Raw genomic sequence first — 18,408 nt, forward strand, 5'->3', positions numbered from 1 at the left:
CCAGCCTGTGATTCTCACACATCAATTCTTGGGTCAAAGAGAAAAATAACTAAAACAAAGGGGCCTTATTGAATGACAGAGTTTTCCTGTATAATGTCACTATAAAACAATATCCAGTAAATGCTCCCATGGTACTAAAATACCTAACACTGGGCATGTCTGAACTGCAAAGAGAACCATTAAAATCAGACTTACTTTGTTTTTATTCCGGTGTTTCAGATTGACTACTGTTGGTCAAAGATATATGTGCCAGACTTGCTTTTCAGTAGCCGCTAACAAACCAGGAAATGAACGCAGTTCACTACGTCTTTAAAGATGCATTCATGTGCTTGTTGTTTTTGTTTTGTTTTAGAATTTAAAAAAAGAGTAAAGAGCATGTCATTTTACCGGGCGACGCTAAACGCCGAAGATCAGGCTGAAGGTGTGTGCGCAGTGTGGAGCAGGGAAATTATTTTACTGCTATTGGTAAATAATCATCAACATTACTATTGCATTAATAATATAATCTGCAGCATTGATATTGTATTCAGAGGTTTAAACAGTGTGTGTGTCTTTCAGAAAACACACACACACTTAGTTAAAGAGAATCATTTATAGGTGGAAGTTTAATCATGTTTTGCTTGGGGTTGCAAAAAGAGCAGTTTGTCGCAGAACTGCTGCTGAGGTGTCAAGATGACAAGCAAGCATCCGGCAGTGACAGGATGTACCTGCCATGGAGACGAAGACAACGTTCTTTTAAACTGTGTTAAAAGTCATTGTGGTTTTGATTTGACGTATGCATATATTCTGTCTGTGACGTATGAAGGGGCGTCATTAATTCAAACCCTGATGGTATATCTGCTTATGCTTTGATTAAGTTGAAGATCAATCCCTGTCTGCGTACAGACTGGTCTTCCCACGCGTGTATTCATTAAAATCAATTGTTTGACCAAGATCTTGGACCATGGTTGTTTGTACTCTCCTTCCTCAATTATGTGAACCTTAACAGCAGGTTAAAGCAGTAGTTCCCCAAAAAAAAATTTTTGCTAGCCCCCCCCCCCCCCCCCCCCACACACACACACACACACCCAAATGTTGTTTTCATACTCCATTGCACTTTATTCCACACCCCAAACCTTCAATTAAACAAATAAACTAAATAAATTACAGGTTGCAATAAAATAAAATTGCAATAAAATTATACCATTTTATGGTGTATTTTACGTATAGTTGTTTTGTTGTTGTTGTTGTTTGTTGTTTTTATTTTGTAAGAATATTCAACATTGCTGTCAATACATTTTTCCAAAAAATGTCTCTCTGTGCAAAATGGGTTTAAAAACATAAACAACTGTGGGATACTGTTTGTCTGTGATTTGGACAGCCCAGCTTCTGCTCCCGACGCAGGGGAAATAAATTCTGTCGGGGATACCGACCTTGGCACCGCCGTTGTGCAGGTGAAGCCAAAGGCAAGATATGCGTCATCATGTTCTCTAGCCTTTGGCTTGGAAGGAAGCTGGTTTGGAAGCATATTTGGCGATACATCATCCCGTACTTTGCTTTTGGAAGCCCAGTCAAAAACCTGTACATTATGGTAGAAGTGTCCAAGCATTCTTTTTTTTTTTTGATTCACACTGCCCCCCTGCAGTTGCTCTGCCCCCTCCACTTTGGGAACCACTGGGTTCGATAAATGCTCTTACAGCCTTTGTTATGATTCCCACACAGTTTTGTGTGATGTGAAAACAACTACAGCACACTCACAGCGGATGTTAGTCCGCTCAACAATTTCGTGTTTCGAGTTTGGTGTTCAACACATCAGACACACCTGTGCCTGCAGCTGTTTCAGACTACTGCGATGACGTCATGTTACGTTGCACATGCGGCTGTCACACGGCACGTCAAACTGTATATCACCAGTTAACGTGGGTGTGTTTCCTAAATTAGCAACAGGTGTTTAACAGCTGACGGAGTGAACAGATGTGTACAGGTAAAGTCGAGGCACAACGCCTTTTGTTATGTTTTAATTTAAATAGTTTTATTGTTGTCTGAAGGTAATATTGATACTACGGTCAGATGAAGCCTCGAAGCTTTCCATCCAATTGGATAAAACAAAATAAAACTCTTTGTTACCATCCAAATACACTTCTCCAATGTCCAAATCACATTCCATTGTCATTGCTGTAGATCCTAGTGGTGTGGATCAGTGATTTTATGTCTCGTTCACTCCTGGAATACAGCTTGCTGTCATTCATGTAGAGGATTTGCTGATGATTACGCCTTTCTGTAGTTGGTATCCCTAGCCAGTCTTGTCAATGATCTCACTGAGGGGGTTCAGGCCTATGTGGAACAGCAGTGCGGACAGACCACCTCTTTGTTAAATTAATTGGTTTGAAGTTGGACTGTTGTTCACCACAACGCCATCAAATTTCTGATGAAGGCTCTTAGGATCCTGTTAATCTTGTATAGTTCAAGGCATTCCAAGTCAAGTCAAGTCAAGTCAAGTCAACTTTATTTGTCAATTCTGCCACATGTACAGGACATACACAGAATAGAAATTGCGTTACTCTCAAACCCTAGTGATTAGAAAAATGCAAATAAAATAATTAAAAAGTAAAAATTTAAATAAATACAATACAATTTTACGTATAACAAAAAAAAAAGCTATGCAATATACAATATACAATATTCAAGTAAGAAGGCATAGTGGTGCAAAATAGGCAAATAGTGCAAATGGGGATTTCCAGGATCCAGGTGTGGGGCATTGAGTCATAGGATTTCTGTAGTCAATCCAGGTGATGCACAAGTTGGTGAGCCTGATCTTGCAGTCTCCGGTTACTGTGCTTTCTACCAGTAGCTGGTGTTTCTGCCAATTCCTTTCCGTGCCCTGCTCAAGTATTGAGCCATATGCCTGTTCATCTTAGCCGCTATGATGCCAGACAGGAGCTTCCATATGGTACTGAGGCAGGTTATTGACCGGTAGTTGGATGGGACCAGTCCCTTATGGGGATCTTTAGGAATCAGGACTGTCCGGCCTTCAGTGAGCCATTTTGGATGTGTCACATCTACTGCTGGTTTATTTGTGCGACCAGACACTCACGGAGTGCAGCCAGTAGGCGTGAATCATGTTCAGTCCTGGTGCTGTCCAACTCTTCATACTGGAGACCTTTTCTTGTATGTCTGCCACAGTAATTGTTACTGGATCCTGTTCAAGGAGGGAGGCTGCTGTGCAGAAGAACACTAAACATGATTTTACCATTAGATCCTGACCTCAAGCGTAACAACTAGGGCCCAGGGTAGATTTTTTTTGGGACCTTAGTGTCACATTGTACAATGAACCCGATCTGAGGTCTAACTTTATTCCTCCTGCCTGGCAGGATTCCTTTTCTCTCTCACTGTCTCCTAACATGCCTTCCCTCTTTCTTCTGTGTCCTTATTTGTCTTTGGCCAACTGTAGCAGTTTCCACAGAAACCCTACTGGCCAACAGCACCAGAGGTGATTGTTGTTAACCCGGGCCTTAAACGATCCGGTATGGAAATCTCATTCTTTATGAGCTGCATTTTTTGATTTGGCCAAGATTTTAGACTCTTCCTGACACAACCATCTCCAATTATCTGGGCTTGGGACTGGTACTAAAAGTACACTGGTTTGTGGAAGCCCCCATGGCTGGGTTGTGCACTTGAAAGAAAAAAGAAAAAAAAGTAGCATATAGTAAAAATCAGTATGTAGCATCAATACACCTTCTGATTAACATCATGGACTGCAATCAGAATACATGGTGGTATTTTCATCCTGCTCTCAGGAAATGGAATTATCTAAGGTTGTGATATAAACTCACCCAGATTTTGTCATGGGACTGTACTGAACTGATTTCAGGCGCAGAAACCCAGAGCAGAGACAGCAGATGATTTAACAATATTTTATTAGGCTTAAGCACTAGAAACATAGCAAGGACAAAAAGAAACAATAAGACAGAGTTTGACGTGGCATGGCCTGGGAAACGTGGCTAGGGTGAGGGAACGGGGCCTGAGATGCAGAATGGATATGAGCAGGGAACTGTCACATTGCAGTAGGGGACACAGAGTGTTGAGATGGGAGTGACGAGAATCCAGGGGAGCCGAGTGGTGTGGCGAGGCTGACCTGAGATCCAGGGTCTTCAGATGGAGTGTGATGGCAGGAGGGCAACCAGGTGAGGCACAGAGTGATTTTCAAAATGATTGCTTGGTATCCTGAGTCCAGAGGTAAAGCGCGAGCCAAAATGAATCCAGCAAATGGGTTGATGACAAACTGGCAGTGAATGAACATCAACATGTGGCTTAAATCCCTCTGGCTTGATTGCCTGCAATTGGCTCCAGGTGTGCAGGAGCTGGACTTGGTGGTGGCCCTGCCCAGGGGCGGATCCCAGATAGGTTCAGGAGCCTTATGGAAATTCCAGCCACCCACAGCAGACTATGACAGATTTATCTTTCCTAAAGTAACATAAAGACAACTCATGTCTGAAACCATGGAACAAAAGGGACCACCCTATTAACCACAAGTCTTCATAAACTATCGACACACTCAAATTACAGTATGAATGCAAGACTGATTGAAGTGGTTGTTATGCTGTAATGTGGAAAACGCTAACACAGTAACAGTATTTGGTCATGCTGCTATCACTGATGCCTCAATCACATTTGACAGCTTCTAAATTAACCTTACAAAAATTTTACCCTATTATTGTGGGTTATGATGGTAAGCAGTGCACTGTATCAAAAGTAAATCCTATTACATCATGAAAAGAAAAGAAAAACAACTCAAATAAAGTAACAAAAACATGTTTATTATCAGCAGGGTGTATAAAACCGTTCATTGTGAAAAGTAAATCCACAAAGTTTATGGTCTGATATGGAGGATGAGCATATATTATACCTGTCATTATGAGAAACCATCAAATCACTCCAGCAGAGAGACCTCATGGAAGTATGCTCCCAGCAGCTTGACTCCCTGAATGTAGTTTGATCTGAAAATGGAGAAATAAAGCGATGATAATGGTTTATAATTAAAAAACTCACTTTACCTGTGATCACGTTTTGGTACAGAAATAATCTGGAGATGACAAACATGATCCTCTTCTTTTACCACAAGATTTCATCCGTTTTATCAATAGTTCCTACTTGTTCCACATTTCAAAAGAAGTGAAACGGTGTGAGCTGTGACCAACCTGTTGATCTTTTCATTCTGAGAGTGAGCTCCATCATCAGAGGACCCTATAGGAAGTAGCATGACATTACGGCCTGTGGCCTCCTGGAAGGTCAGGGTGACCGGGATGCTGCCGCCCTCGCGAGTCAGATCAGGCTCGACCCCGAACACTACAGCACAGCGAGGAGGATTAGACAATGTGAAACGCAGTCAAAATATGTCATAATAATAATGATAATAATAATAATAATAATAATAATAATATTATCATTATTATTATTATTATTATTATTAAATCTTTGTTGTCACATCAAAACTGGATATAATTCTATCAGTGGAAATATCTGAAAAATGCCAAAAAATGTTCACAAAAACATGCATTAAACAAAAAAGCTTATAAAGATATGTAGAAAAAAAGTTATGTTAAAAAATTGCTTGTCCTTGTGTTTAATGTCCTGAAACATCTGCCAGGAGCTGAAACGTTTCCGCAGGTCCTTCCTCCCTGCAGCTGTCAGACTGTACAATCAGAACTGCTCCCAACAAACATAGATGTTTACATCTGCACTGTAACTGCAATAAGTTAATTAACCGATTTGCACTACAACCTGGTTTGCCTCTTATCTGTAGTTATTTTTATTTAATTTAATAACTGTACAGTACTCTCTGTATATAGTAACCATTGTCCTTAATGTAAATATGTAAGAAAAATTGTGTATGTTTCTGTTCTGTGACCTGTGTACTGTTTGTTTGTATATGTGTCTTTTTGGCTGCTGTTACAACCAAAATTCCCCTTGTGAGACAATTAAAGGATTATTCTATTCTATTCTATTCTATTCTATTCTAAACATGGCGAAATATCTGATTTGTCTTAAAGAAAAAGCATCACAATGTAAGCTGTAATAAAGTCAGTTGTACTATGGCAGGAGAAAGTGTTTTACACTTTTGTAATATAATAAACACACAGCTGATTTGAGCTTCGTAGCAAGATAACAGAAATGGGTGCGATTGAGTGAACTCCCGCTTTAATCTAACAGCTTTTATCATTAAGTCCCTGTACCTGTCTTTATGGCCTTTCTCCCTGCCATGTAGTGTGGGTGGTTGAAGTCTGAGACCCAGGCTTTGGCCCCGTGGCCCATGTTCACTTTCAGTTTATTGGGGGTTCCCAGTTCAGCAAACTTCTTCTGCAGATGATCGATGACCTTGAAGAGGGGAAGATAAGACTTGTTGAAGCTTTTATGCAGAAACAACCTGAAGCTAATCATGTGGCTACTTCCAAGTGGCCCACAGTCAGTCCAGGCTCAGATTTAAGTACTAAAACTTAACTACATCTCTTTGTATTGTTAATTCAGAGTCAGTTCTAATAAACTCAATATGTGTGAGATACAGAGCGACCTCTGCTACATTGTAACTACTTGATTATAAAAAGATGACTTGATTTAGGTGAGTGTTGTATGCCATCATTGTGACCTATCACAGTGTTTACCTGCTTCTCCACATCTCTAGGGTCCATGTCAGGCACAAGGCGGATGGAAAACTTGCCGATGACCTTGCGAGGAATAACCGTCTTGGCTCCTGCTTCAGAGAAAGCCCCCTCAATACCATGAAGGGAAAGAGAAGGATATCTCCAGCAGTGCATGAGAATTTGCTCCTATGGTGGAAAAAATAATGAAAAATAGGTTCAAAAAGTGTGAATGACCCCACATTATACAGCACATTTCCACCAATGAGTGATGCGAAAAACATAAATAATTTCTTTGCCTTTGTGTCATGCAGCAGCTGGTCAACCCCCACATCTTTACAGTACTCATCCAAGTCAAAGTCAATCTTCTCGTACAGCTTTTGCTCCTCTGCTGTCAGAGGCGCCACACTGTCATAGATCCCAGGAACCAAAATCTTACCCCTTTTGTCAACCAGGGAGCCTGTGCAGGAAGTCACAAACACATGATTAAAACTCTAAACTGGCGTAAAATAAGGTGTGTGAGACTAAAAATCACAATTATCAGCTTTACTTGCCCATAAGTGCGATGAGGTCAGTCATGGCCTCATGAACAGAGCCACCAAACACCCCTGAGTGCAAGTCCTTTTCAGCGCACTCCACCTTGAAGTTTGAACGTAAAACACAATTTTAAAAAACACAAAAAGCTCAAGTATACCCCTCTTAAATTGAAACACTGTCCCCACCACCCAACAACAATAATCCAATACTCCACCTCAATGAAGAAATAACAGATTCCTCTCAGGCCGTAGGTGATGCAGGGTTTGTTCTTGCCCAGCCAGTCGTTGTCAGAGATGCAGACGTAGTCCACGTCTTTAAAGAAAGTGTCCTTTCTAGAAAACACAAGATCATCCAGACCCTCAGATCCAGATTCTTCCATCCCCTCGAAGCAGAATTTGATGTTGATGGGAAGGTCCTGCAACAAGAAGAGAGATACATAAGAAAAAAAATTTAGGCTCATTTTCTAGAGTAGAAATAATCTTTTAACAACCAACAATCTGCCAATCAGTGGTGTACTTTAACACAGCGGTCCCCAACCTTTTTTGCGCCACGGACCGGTTTGTGCCCGACAATATTTTCACTGACCGGCCTTTAAGGTGTCGCGGATAAATACAACAAAATAAAACTAGTACCGGTACCGAAAAAAAGATCTATTCATAACACACGTGAAAAGACCCAGGAAAACAGAGTTAATGGAAAAAAAAAAACGATAACAACCCTGAAAACCATACATTTCGCACCAGAGTCTCAACTCTCGCGGCTCAGTACCGGTCCGTGGCGCGGGGGTTGGGGACCGCTGCTTTAACGCACAAATAGAATAGAATAGAATAGAATAGCACTTTATTGTCATTGTACATGTACAATAAATTTGTGGGTGCTCCACTGAATAAATGTAAATAGTAGACAGCAGGAATGCATGTTTTACATTTCTCAAAATGAGCTAACAAAGCTGAATATGAGTCCAGACTAAGGATTTAATTGATGATCTTAGGTGTGATATTTTTTATATAGATAAAAATAAATACTGTACATTCACCAGCTGGGATTTACTTTCTCTGACTAAACACCCATTAATGAAATTCCTAACTAAGGATATACTCTAATTTTATAGCTAGATAAGGTCACATTTTTGTAAATAGGCTAAAATTATATTTTTAAAATAGTACAAATGACCTGCATATCTTTTTAGAATACAGTGATGTATAGTAGCTATTCTGCTTTATCATCACTGTACAAAAAAAAAGAAAAACATTAATGACATTTTAGTATCAGTGCACATTTACAGATTCTGAATTATACCATCACACCTCAATATACTCCTGTCAGTAATTTCACTTCAGTGTTTAAACACAGCCAACTTAGCATGTTAAGCCACTTCAGGGTTGTTTTAGGACACACTAAAATATCATATCATCTTTAAACTATCTAAACTTGAAACACCTTTTGTTGGCCAGCTTAAATCTGGCAGTAACTGTACCTTTCCGATCTTCTGATACGCTTCAATGCAGTTAAACCAGGCCAACACTGGACCCTTGTCATCATTAGATCCTCTTCCATAGAGCTTACCTACAAAAAGAAAACTTTATTTCAGTTTCAAGGTTCTAATGAGAAGATAGTGGAGTTGAAAAATGATACTAAGGTTATGTTTATTACGTAGTCAGCAGACGACAGTGCCCCGTTTTAAGCTTGTTTAAATCATGACTAAGATTATGTGTAATGATATGAAATCCTTTTTCATGATACAAAAAATGATCTGCAGCAGGTTTTTGTAAAATGTGACATAAGCAGCACTAACACAGCTGAGGCAGGCAGGAATGATACAGCGAGAAGAGGATGTGGCATTTTGTGTCATCTGACTCTCACCAGAAAACACACAAGACTACGCGTGCTCAATTTTGTGGCTCTAAAAAAACCCAAACCTCTCCTACCTGTCCCGTCAAAAAAGTTTTTTAAATGCAAACATGTAGGGTAGAGCAGCAAAAATTATTAGGTTACCTTGTGCTACACAGTATTAAAGAGTCTGTAAGATCGTGCACAACAGAGTCAATCTGTGTTGTTTAACACAAAACAAAGAAGCCTTAAAGGGTTAAAATTATTCAGGTGCAGCTTTTGCATTACTGTGTGGAGCATAACAAAGCATAGACACCAATTCAGGAATGCTGCAGTGACTTAGTTATGTGAACAAACAAATGCACAGTCTGTGAAATAAAGGACCAGTCATGACTCACAAGGGAAAGTAAGTAAGTAAAGTAAAATTTTATTTATATAGAACCTTTCAAGATAAAATCACAAAGTGCTTTACAAAGGCAGAAAACAGACATTAAAATCTAAAACAAAACAAAATCAACCAAAAGCGGGTTTAAACAGATACGTTTTAACTGCTTTTTAAAAGACATGACTGAGTCCACAGATCTCAAACTCAAAGGGAGCGAGTTCCAGAGTCTGGGAGCCACTGATACAAACGCTCTGTCACCTTTTGTTTTTAACCTTGTATGCGGGACAACCAGCAACCCCTGGTCACAAGACCTCAGGGACCTGCTGGGGTGATAAGAAAGAAGAAGATCACTTAAGTAAGTTGGAGCTCCACCGTGCAGGGCCCTATAAGTCATGATTATGATCTTAAAATGGACCCTGAACTTGACAGGGAGCCAATGCAGCTGAATCAGCAGGGGAGTGGCATTGGAGTATTTGTGATGCTTTATCAGAAGCCTAGCAGCAGCATTTTGAACACCCTGCATTCGTTCCAGGGAGGCATTACTTAAGCAAGTAAACAAGGAATTACAATAGTCTAAGCGAGATGAAACAAAAACATGAATAATCATTTCCAATTCGGAACGTGACACAATGGGACTCAGTGATATTTCTTAAATGGTAAAAACAAGAGCAAACCAAAGATTTAACATGTGTGTCCAGCGTCAGAGCTGGATCAAATGTAACACCAAGATTCCTAATGGAGGATTTAATATAAGAAACAAGAGGGCCTAGATTTTTAACCACAAGGAGAACAAATTTCTCAGGAGAAAAGACAATGACTTCGGTTTTATCAGCATTTAGTTGAAGGTAATTACCAGCTATCCAATCTCTAACGGAATCTAAGCAGGACTGCAAGATTTGGAGCTTAGAAACATCAGGTGGCCTAAAAGAGATATATAGCTGAATATCATCTGCATAACAATGATATGAAATATCAGAGAAAGAGCTAAGAAGTTGCAGAAGAGGGAGTAAATACAACAAAAACAATAACAGTCCCAAGACAGAGCCCTGAGGCACCCCATAGGCAAGAGAGCTGACGGAGGATCTGAACTTAGAGGTAGCCACAGAGAAAGATCGATTTGACAAATAGGATTTAAACCATTTCAATGCGGTACCTGATACACCCACCCAGTGGTTTAATCTATATAACAAAATAAGATGATCAACAGTGTCAAAAGCAGAGGTCAGATCCAGCAACATCAAAACAGTGCACTCTCCAGCATCATAATTCATCAAAATATCATTAGACACTCTAAGAAGTGCAGTTTCGGTAGAGTGAGCCTTACGAAAGCCAGATTGAAATTTATCAAGAATGTTATGTTCATCTAGAACAACTGTGAGTTGCTTGGCCACAACCTTTTCTAAAATCTTGGCAATAAAAGGCAATTTTGAGATAGGTCTGTAACTGGAAAGCAAAGAAGGATCAAGTTTAGGCTTTTTTAAAAGTGGGTGAATGACAGCACTTTTACAGTAACCAGGGACCTGACCAGAGAGTAGAGATGCATTAATAATTTTAAGAACACTAGGATCAATAGACTCAAAAACATTTTTGAACAAAGACCCAGATAAAATATCAAGGGGGCAGGAGGATGATCTAATTGAAGTAACCAGCTTCAACAACTCAGGTAAAGACACTGGTGAAAATCTTTCAAATCTGACAGGCTTAAGTAAAATCGGAACAGGCAAATGGTACATGGAGGGAGAGATGTTGCTCCTTACATTGCTAACCTTTTCAACAAAAAGGAAAGAAAATTTTCACAGTCTTCATTCGAAGAAATTGGGACAGCAGCAGAAGCCGGAGCAACAATATCCCTAATAGTGTCAAATAAAACCTTAGGGTTACCTCTGCTCTTAGAGACTAGGTTTGAAAAATAAGCAGCCCTTGCATCACGAATTGAAGCGTTAAAGGAAACTAAAAGGTCTTTTAAATGAAAGAGATGAACCTGTAAACAAGTCTTTCTCCACAAACGCTCAGTTTTACGACAGACAGGCTTTAAACAGCGAATGCTGTAGTTTATCCAGGGCGAGGGTTTTGTAACAGGGGGCTAGTCTAGTTTTAATATAACTTCAAGATGAAAGATAAAAAGTTACTGAATTCCTTTAAAAATTGACCGTTAGGTCCAGGTGGACAATAAACTACAGCACAGTAACACGGATCTTTAATTCCAATTTTAACCAGCTGTAGTTCGAACGTTGACATTTTTTCAACCATCAATGAGCGACAGTGAAACCAGTTTCGATACACCACAGCCAGTCCTCCGCCACGACCAGAAGTCTGCGGCCGACTGACAAAGGAGTACCCGCCCGGGCAAAGTTCGATAAGGGAAGAATAGTCACCATCACGCTGGCAGGTTTCAGTTAAAAATAATAAGTCCCGTTTTTTGGAAAGAATAAGATCATTCAATAAGAACGTTTTATTTGTCATAGATCGGGCATTGAGAAGCGCCACGCTCAACAATTAATAAGTCAAAACATTACCGACACTGACCCGTTTTAGGGGGCGTAGAAACTGGGGGTTCGATCACTTGAGCCTTTTTGCCTTTTCACTTGCAGAGTCTGTTTCACCATTCTGTCATGTGACCTGCTGAGGTTACCTGAGGCAAGGTGTGAGTGGAGGTTGAAGTGCCCAAATAGGATCTCAAGTGTAGGTGGCTGACAGCTGGTGTTCTAATCCACCACCTCCGTTCAACGATGGTCTTTCACAGTAACAACCTTTGCACAATCTTTGAAGCTTTGCTAAATGGAAGTGTTCAGGCAAGGTCTCAACCTTAAACTCATATGATGGTAATGGCCCACATCTTGTTTTCTTCACATCTTGGCTAATGTGATGACTCGCATGATCAACAACCCTCAGAACCTCCTGAGAAAAACTATTAGGGGTTAAATACCTGAGACACAACCATTTGTTTTAGAACTGAAAAAATCTCTTGGATGAGAATTTAAAACTTAAAGAAGGCCAACAGCCTTCTTTTTTCAAGCTCTCAATATACTTCTGTGACTTGTTTTATATTTCTTATCTTTACCTGTTAAAAATACATTCACCCAGTGTTCCCAGTCTACATAGTTAAGCTTGTTGATAGCATGTTTTCTCTTAGTTATGCTACCTTACAGGATTCGCACACCTCACTCCACACATCCTCATCCTGCATTACCTACCTGTTGATTGGATTTGGATTTGTTTTCAGTATTCTCCTCTTACCGTCTTTCTCCACCAGAGTAAAAGGCTCTGTGTCCCAGCCGTCACTGATGTTTGCTGGCTGAACATCAAGGTGCCCGTAAATACACACCGTCTTCTTTGCTGGGTCTGATCCTAACTGCCCCAGAATGATAGGAGGCAGGGGGATCTCCTCTCCCGAGGGAAGCTGCATGAATGAAACTTAATCTGAGTGACCATTTAAAAACAAGGTCCATTTATGGTGAAATTTAAGAAAAGAAAGATCATGCAATATGCAAATCATTAACCCATTAAGAAAAGTAACCTTCTGCTTGCCAACGTCCACCAACTCCACAGTCCCTCCCAGCTTCTTGATGTCCTTGGCTGCCATCTCCATCATTTTTTTGATCTCCCCGCGCTTCTCAGGCAAAGCAGAAACACTCTGGACACCCACCCACTCAGCCAGGCGCTGACAATTATAAACAAGTAATTTAAAGAAATTAAATTAAAAATGGGTTTTTTATACCTTTTATAATTTTTTCTTTTCTTTTCTTTTCTTTTTACTATTTCATGCAGTTAATTATTGCAAAAGAATGAGCCAATGTGAGTGATTTTTAGGACATCAGACCCACAAAATTTAACTCAAGCAGCAGTTATAATATCACTGAATCTTATCAGGAAAACTGGTTTTACAGTTGGAACCTACTATAATCCCAGCTTAAGTGAATGAGTTGCAAATCTGTCCTGTTTTTAGTTAGCTCAATATGCCATTAAATCAAGTGACAATCACACAAAAAACGTAATGATTAAGCAGCTGCACTATATAGTTTTTTCTGAGTGATCTTACCTGCACATACAGGTCCTGGTGGTCGTCCACATACTTGAAAAGTTCAGTGAGATGAGACATTTTTGGTAGTGATGGGAGCTGAGGGTTAAACGAGCAGACTGGTGTGAGTCTACGTCTGGGTTTGTGCAATCTTATGAGAGGACAAATACTTCATGTACGCATGCACTTCACGTAAATGATGAGATTTCCAGCCAAACTCGTTTCACTTCATAATTTTGCAGAACTATAGCTGCAGTCGATTGGAGCTGCAGGCTTTCAGAACAAAACAGTGAGAAAAAAGCCAACACGTATAAGGCTTACATTACAAAGCTTTGCCATAAAATGACAATAAAAGAGAATTCTCATTTTAGATCTGCACAGAGGTTAAATATGGAATTTATTTTTTTTAGTTTTATTTGGGTAAAATGTCATTTAATTGTGTCAAGAAAGCCATAAATGACGATCAAATTGTGTCATGCTGAGTGAGAATCTGAAAATAAAAAATGAAATACTCACATCGTAATTTTCCACAGGTGTGCACTGAATGCCAACAATGGCAAGTGAAGTGAAAGTATTGTAACGTTCACAAGAACCAGACGGTTGGGGTCTCAGTTTGTCCGTTTATTTGGCACATAAGCCAGCGGGTTGTTAACTCAGGGGGAAGCGCTCTCGAACTCCACCTCTCTTCAGCCTGGCACACACACAGAACAACCAGGTCCCACCCACCCCTTCCTGTACACCACAACCAAACATGAATCTTAAAGGAACAACAACAGTGTGCAGAGATCACCAACATGTCACTGTACAATAACACTTAACCATCGTTACACTGCCCCCCCAGCAATAAGTTCCTCGTCCCCGAGGGAACGACACAGTCTCTGAGGCGGGGTGGTAGCCTACGTTCCCTCCTTGACCTCCTGAGCCCCTGAGGTGGACGCGGAGCTTCGGGGCTTTGGGGTGGAGAGTCCGAGGGAGGGGAACGCAGCCCCGGTCGGGGGTCCCTCTGAGCAGGGTCACGGACGCTCTGTACACGTCCCTCTGGAAAGGAGGGGAGGGACTGCCCTCTGTAGGGGGCCATCCGGTCTCTGTGCAGCGCTACTATCCTCCCCCTAGGAGGCAACTGCACCCTGTAAACAACCTCCCCTACTCGCTCTAGGACGCTGCAAGGCCCCACCCAGCTGCTATCCAGTTTAGGACACCGTCCCTTCTTCCTCTTTGGGCTGTAGACCCACACCAGCTCCCCAGCATGGAAGTGCCTCCCCTTAGTGGTGATGTCGTAATTCCTCTTTTGGCGCAGGCCTGCCTTCGCCAGCTGCTCTCGGGCGTAGGAATGTGCAGAATCCAGCCGGTCCTGCAGCTTCCTTGCGTAGTCCCGGCCCGGTGGTGCCTCTGGCGCGTCCGGGGGCTTCCCAAAAGCCAACTCTGCAGGAGTTCTCAGCTCTCTCCCTAACATGAGCAGGGCAGGCGTACATTGGGTGGAGTCCTGTACTGCCGACCTGTAGGCCATGAGGGTAAGGGGAAGATGGTAATCCCAGTCCCGTTGGTGTTCTGAGGTAAGGATGGCTAGCTGCTGGGCCAGCGTCCTGTTAAACCTTTCCACCAGCCCATCGCTTTGGGGGTGAAGTGGGGTGGTGCGGGTTTTCTTAGTCCCAAGGCGTTCACACATGGCAGCAAATACCTTGGACTCAAAGTTACGCCCCTGGTCACTGTGGAGGGTCTCTGCTGTTCCAAAGCGGCTGAACATCCCCTCCACTAATACATCAGCGACCGTCTCAGCCTCCTGATCTGGGATGGCGTATGCTTCCGGCCACTTGGTAAAATAGTCCATGGCCACAAGAACATAGCGGTTTCCTCTGTCTGTGCGAGGAAATGGGCCCATGACGTCCACAGCTACTCGCTCCATTGGGGCTCCTGCTGGTTGCTGCTGAAGCTGAGCCCGGGACTGGTCCTGTGGCCCTTTGTGTGAGGAACATGCATCACAGCTGCGGCAAAAGTCCTCCACGTCCCTCCGCTGTTGACCCCAGTAATAGCCCTGGCGGAGGCGGCGGAGAGTCTTGGAGACCCCAAAGTGGCCGGAGCCAGTGCTCCCATGGCAGGCTTCCAGCACAGCTGACCTCAGCGACCTTGGCACCACAACCTGCCACCTCTCCTCCCCCGTGGCAGGATCCTTCCAGGCACGCTCCAACACCCCCTCCTTCAGCCTGAGAGCTGCAAACTTGGCCCATAGCCCCCTGGTACAGATGGAAAACCCAGTGACCTCATCCCAAAGGGGTTGCTCCCCCTTCTCCAGCCACTGCAGGACCGGCAGCAGGTCCGTGTCTTGTTCCTGCCGTGCCCTCCACTCCGCTGCATCCACCATCAGAAGAGCCCTGCAGGCGAGCTGTGCTGCTCCGTCTATTGTCGTGAGTTCCCGCTCTATTTCCTCTCGCTTCTCACAGTAACGGCAGCCAGCTGCAGCACATGGGCGACGAGAGAGGGTGTCTGCGTTAGAATGGTGCGTCCCTGCTCTGTGCTCCACAGTGAAATTGAAGGCTTGGAGCTCCTCCAGCCAGCGAGCCACCTGTCCCTCTGGCTCCCTGAAAGACATCAGCCACTGAAGGGCAGCATGATCAGTTCTGATAACAAATGCTGTGCCGCACAGGTAGTACTTAAAGTGTCTCACCCCCGCCACCACAGCCAACAGCTCTCGTCATGTGACACAGTAGCGCCGCTCACTCCTGTTCAGGACCCGGCTGAAGTACGCCACCACCTTCTCCCCTTCCGGCCCAACCTGCGACAACACCGCTCCCAGCCCCACATTACTTGCGTCAGTGTCCAGGACAAAAGGCAGGGCGGGGTCAGGGGGGGCAAGGACTGGAGACTCTGTCAGCGATCTGCGGAGGGTGTCGAACGCCTGCTGACAGTCCCGGGTCCAGATGAAGTCACGGTCCTTCTGCAGCAGGTGGAAGAGTGGTGCGGCTATGGAGGAAAAGCCCTTCACAAACCTCCTGTAATAAGACGCCAGTCCTAGGAAGCTTTTGAGCTGTTTCTGGTCTGCTGGTGTGGGCCACTCGGTAATGGTGTGAATTTTTTCCTCCAACGTGCTGATGCCCTCACGACCCAGCTTGTGGCCCAGAAACTCCACCTCCCTCCTCATGAAGTGGCACTTGTCGGGGTGCAGCTTCAGGCCTGCAGCTGCCACCCTCTCCAACACTTGTCTCAGGGCATCCAGGGCAGCATCAAAGGAGCTCCCGTGCACTAGAAGGTCATCCAGGTAAACCAGACACCGTTGCCGTGGGACGCCAGCCAGCACACTGTCCATAAGCCTCTCGAAGGTCGCAGGAGCATTGCAAAGACCAAAGCTCAGGACTTTGAACTGCCATAGTCCCCTGTTAGTGCAGAAGGCTGTCTTCGGTCTGGATTCCGGGGACAGTGGCACCTGCCAGTAGCCACTCCGCAGGTCCAGGGTGGAGAACCAGGAGGACCCGGCTACTAAGTCGAGAGACTCATCAATCCTGGGAAGGGGGTAAGAGTCCTTCTTCGTCACTTTGTTGAGTGGTCTGTAGTCCACACAGAAACGCATCCTAGGACTTTTTTTCTTAGGCACCATCACCACCGCGGAGGCCCACGGGCTATCAGATGGCTCTATGATGCCCGCCTTCATCATTTCACACAACTCTCTGTCCGCAGCCTCCTGATGAGCCAGGGGCAGGCGGCGTGGGCGCACTTTAATAGGCTGGGCATCCCCGGTCTCAATGACGTGCTCTACCAAGTGTGTCAAGCCAACATCACTTTCTTTCAGGGCAAAAATGTCACTAAACTCTTTTAGTACCTGCCATAGACTCTCTTGCTGCTGTGGAGTCAGCCCCTCACAGTTCTTTGACCAGATACTCCTCACTGCTAAGAGCCTCTCCTCCTCCTCCTCCGCTCACTGTTCTGCTGGCGGGTCTGCAGCGGTCTCTGCGGTGGAGGTGGACACCGCGGCAGATGCTGTGCAGATCGGGGGAGGAATAAGCGGCACCTTCTTCCCATCAGGGGTTACGAGGAAGCCTTTGCCTAAGTCCAGTACACCGCCAATGGCTCGTAAAAAATCCAGCCCAAGGATGCAGGCGTCCTGCACGTCAGCCACCCAGGCAGCATAAGACACACCGAGGTCCCCCACCTTGAACTGGAACACTCCCCTCCCTCTCATTGGGGCCAGATCACCGGTCACAGTCTTAAGTTGCACATTAGTCGGTTGCACAGCAGCTCCGGTTGGGACAATATCGGGTCGGACCAGCGTTGCATTGGACCCCGTGTCCAGCAGGGCCGTACAGGACACCCCCGCGATCGTCACTGGAACATGGCAAAAGCCGCCAACCTGGGTCCAGCCCACAGCGATGGCCGCACCGGGTGGAGGTGGCGGTGGTGTGGGGATGTCGTTCTCCCAGGCCCGTGTACTCCCGCCTACATGGGCCCGTGGGCGTTTCCCTGAACCGCTGCAAGCTTGGGGCACTGCCTGATGAGGTGTCCGGGTTGTCCACATCCCCAGCAGCTCTGTGGTCGGCGGTGTGGGCCAGCCCGAGGGGAAGGCGACTGCAGCGAAGCCGCCTGCACCAAACTGCACAAGCCCGCTGGCGTCTCCATCTGTTCCACAGGTGCTGACACAGCCCTCACCACGTGTGCGTCATCAGCGCCCCCAGAGGATCCTGCAAGCATCTCCCTCTCCAACGCTAGCTCCAGGGCTGCACTGAGTGTGGCTGGCCGAGCAAGCTGAGTTTGCATACGGAGCTCTTTAGGGCTCAGGGCCTGCAGGAACTGGTCCCGAGCTAACTCCGCTTGCACTGATGGTGGCATGCTGTCATACGCCCTCCGGCAAAGGCACTCGATTTCATGGGCCAAAATGCGGAGGGGCTCGCCTGGCAATCTGCGTCTGTTGTGGAACTCCGACCTCAGCAGCACTGGTTGGTTATACTGCCCGAAGCGCCTCTGAAGTGCTCCGACCAGAGCATTATAATCTCCCCTCTGCTCCTCGGTCAGCAGCAGCAGGCATGCAGCTGCATCCT

The 18,408-nt window shown here is 44.4% G+C and overlaps 1 protein-coding gene across 1 annotated transcript; it reads right to left on the minus strand.

Annotated features, from left to right (window-relative positions):
• Nucleotides 1-3,864: 3,864 nt before the first annotated feature.
• LOC308384013 (cytosolic non-specific dipeptidase-like) lies at nucleotides 3,865-13,953 on the minus strand. The gene is made up of 13 exons (XM_080862300.1): nucleotides 13,901-13,953; nucleotides 13,406-13,483; nucleotides 12,884-13,027; nucleotides 12,604-12,766; nucleotides 8,629-8,717; nucleotides 7,366-7,566; nucleotides 7,169-7,253; nucleotides 6,914-7,074; nucleotides 6,639-6,803; nucleotides 6,213-6,354; nucleotides 5,178-5,325; nucleotides 4,886-4,976; nucleotides 3,865-4,443 (listed from the first exon to the last, which is right to left on the minus strand). Exons 2-12 carry the CDS (start codon nucleotides 13,463-13,465, stop codon nucleotides 4,910-4,912), a joined length of 1,425 nt encoding a protein of 474 aa, XP_080718426.1. The 5' UTR covers nucleotides 13,466-13,483; nucleotides 13,901-13,953; the 3' UTR covers nucleotides 3,865-4,443; nucleotides 4,886-4,909.
• Nucleotides 13,954-18,408: the final 4,455 nt, after the last annotated feature.

This window comes from Rhamphochromis sp. 'chilingali' (assembly GCF_963969265.1).
Source record: "Rhamphochromis sp. 'chilingali' genome assembly, chromosome: 17".
Taxonomy (NCBI): Eukaryota; Metazoa; Chordata; class Actinopteri; order Cichliformes; family Cichlidae; genus Rhamphochromis; species Rhamphochromis sp. 'chilingali'.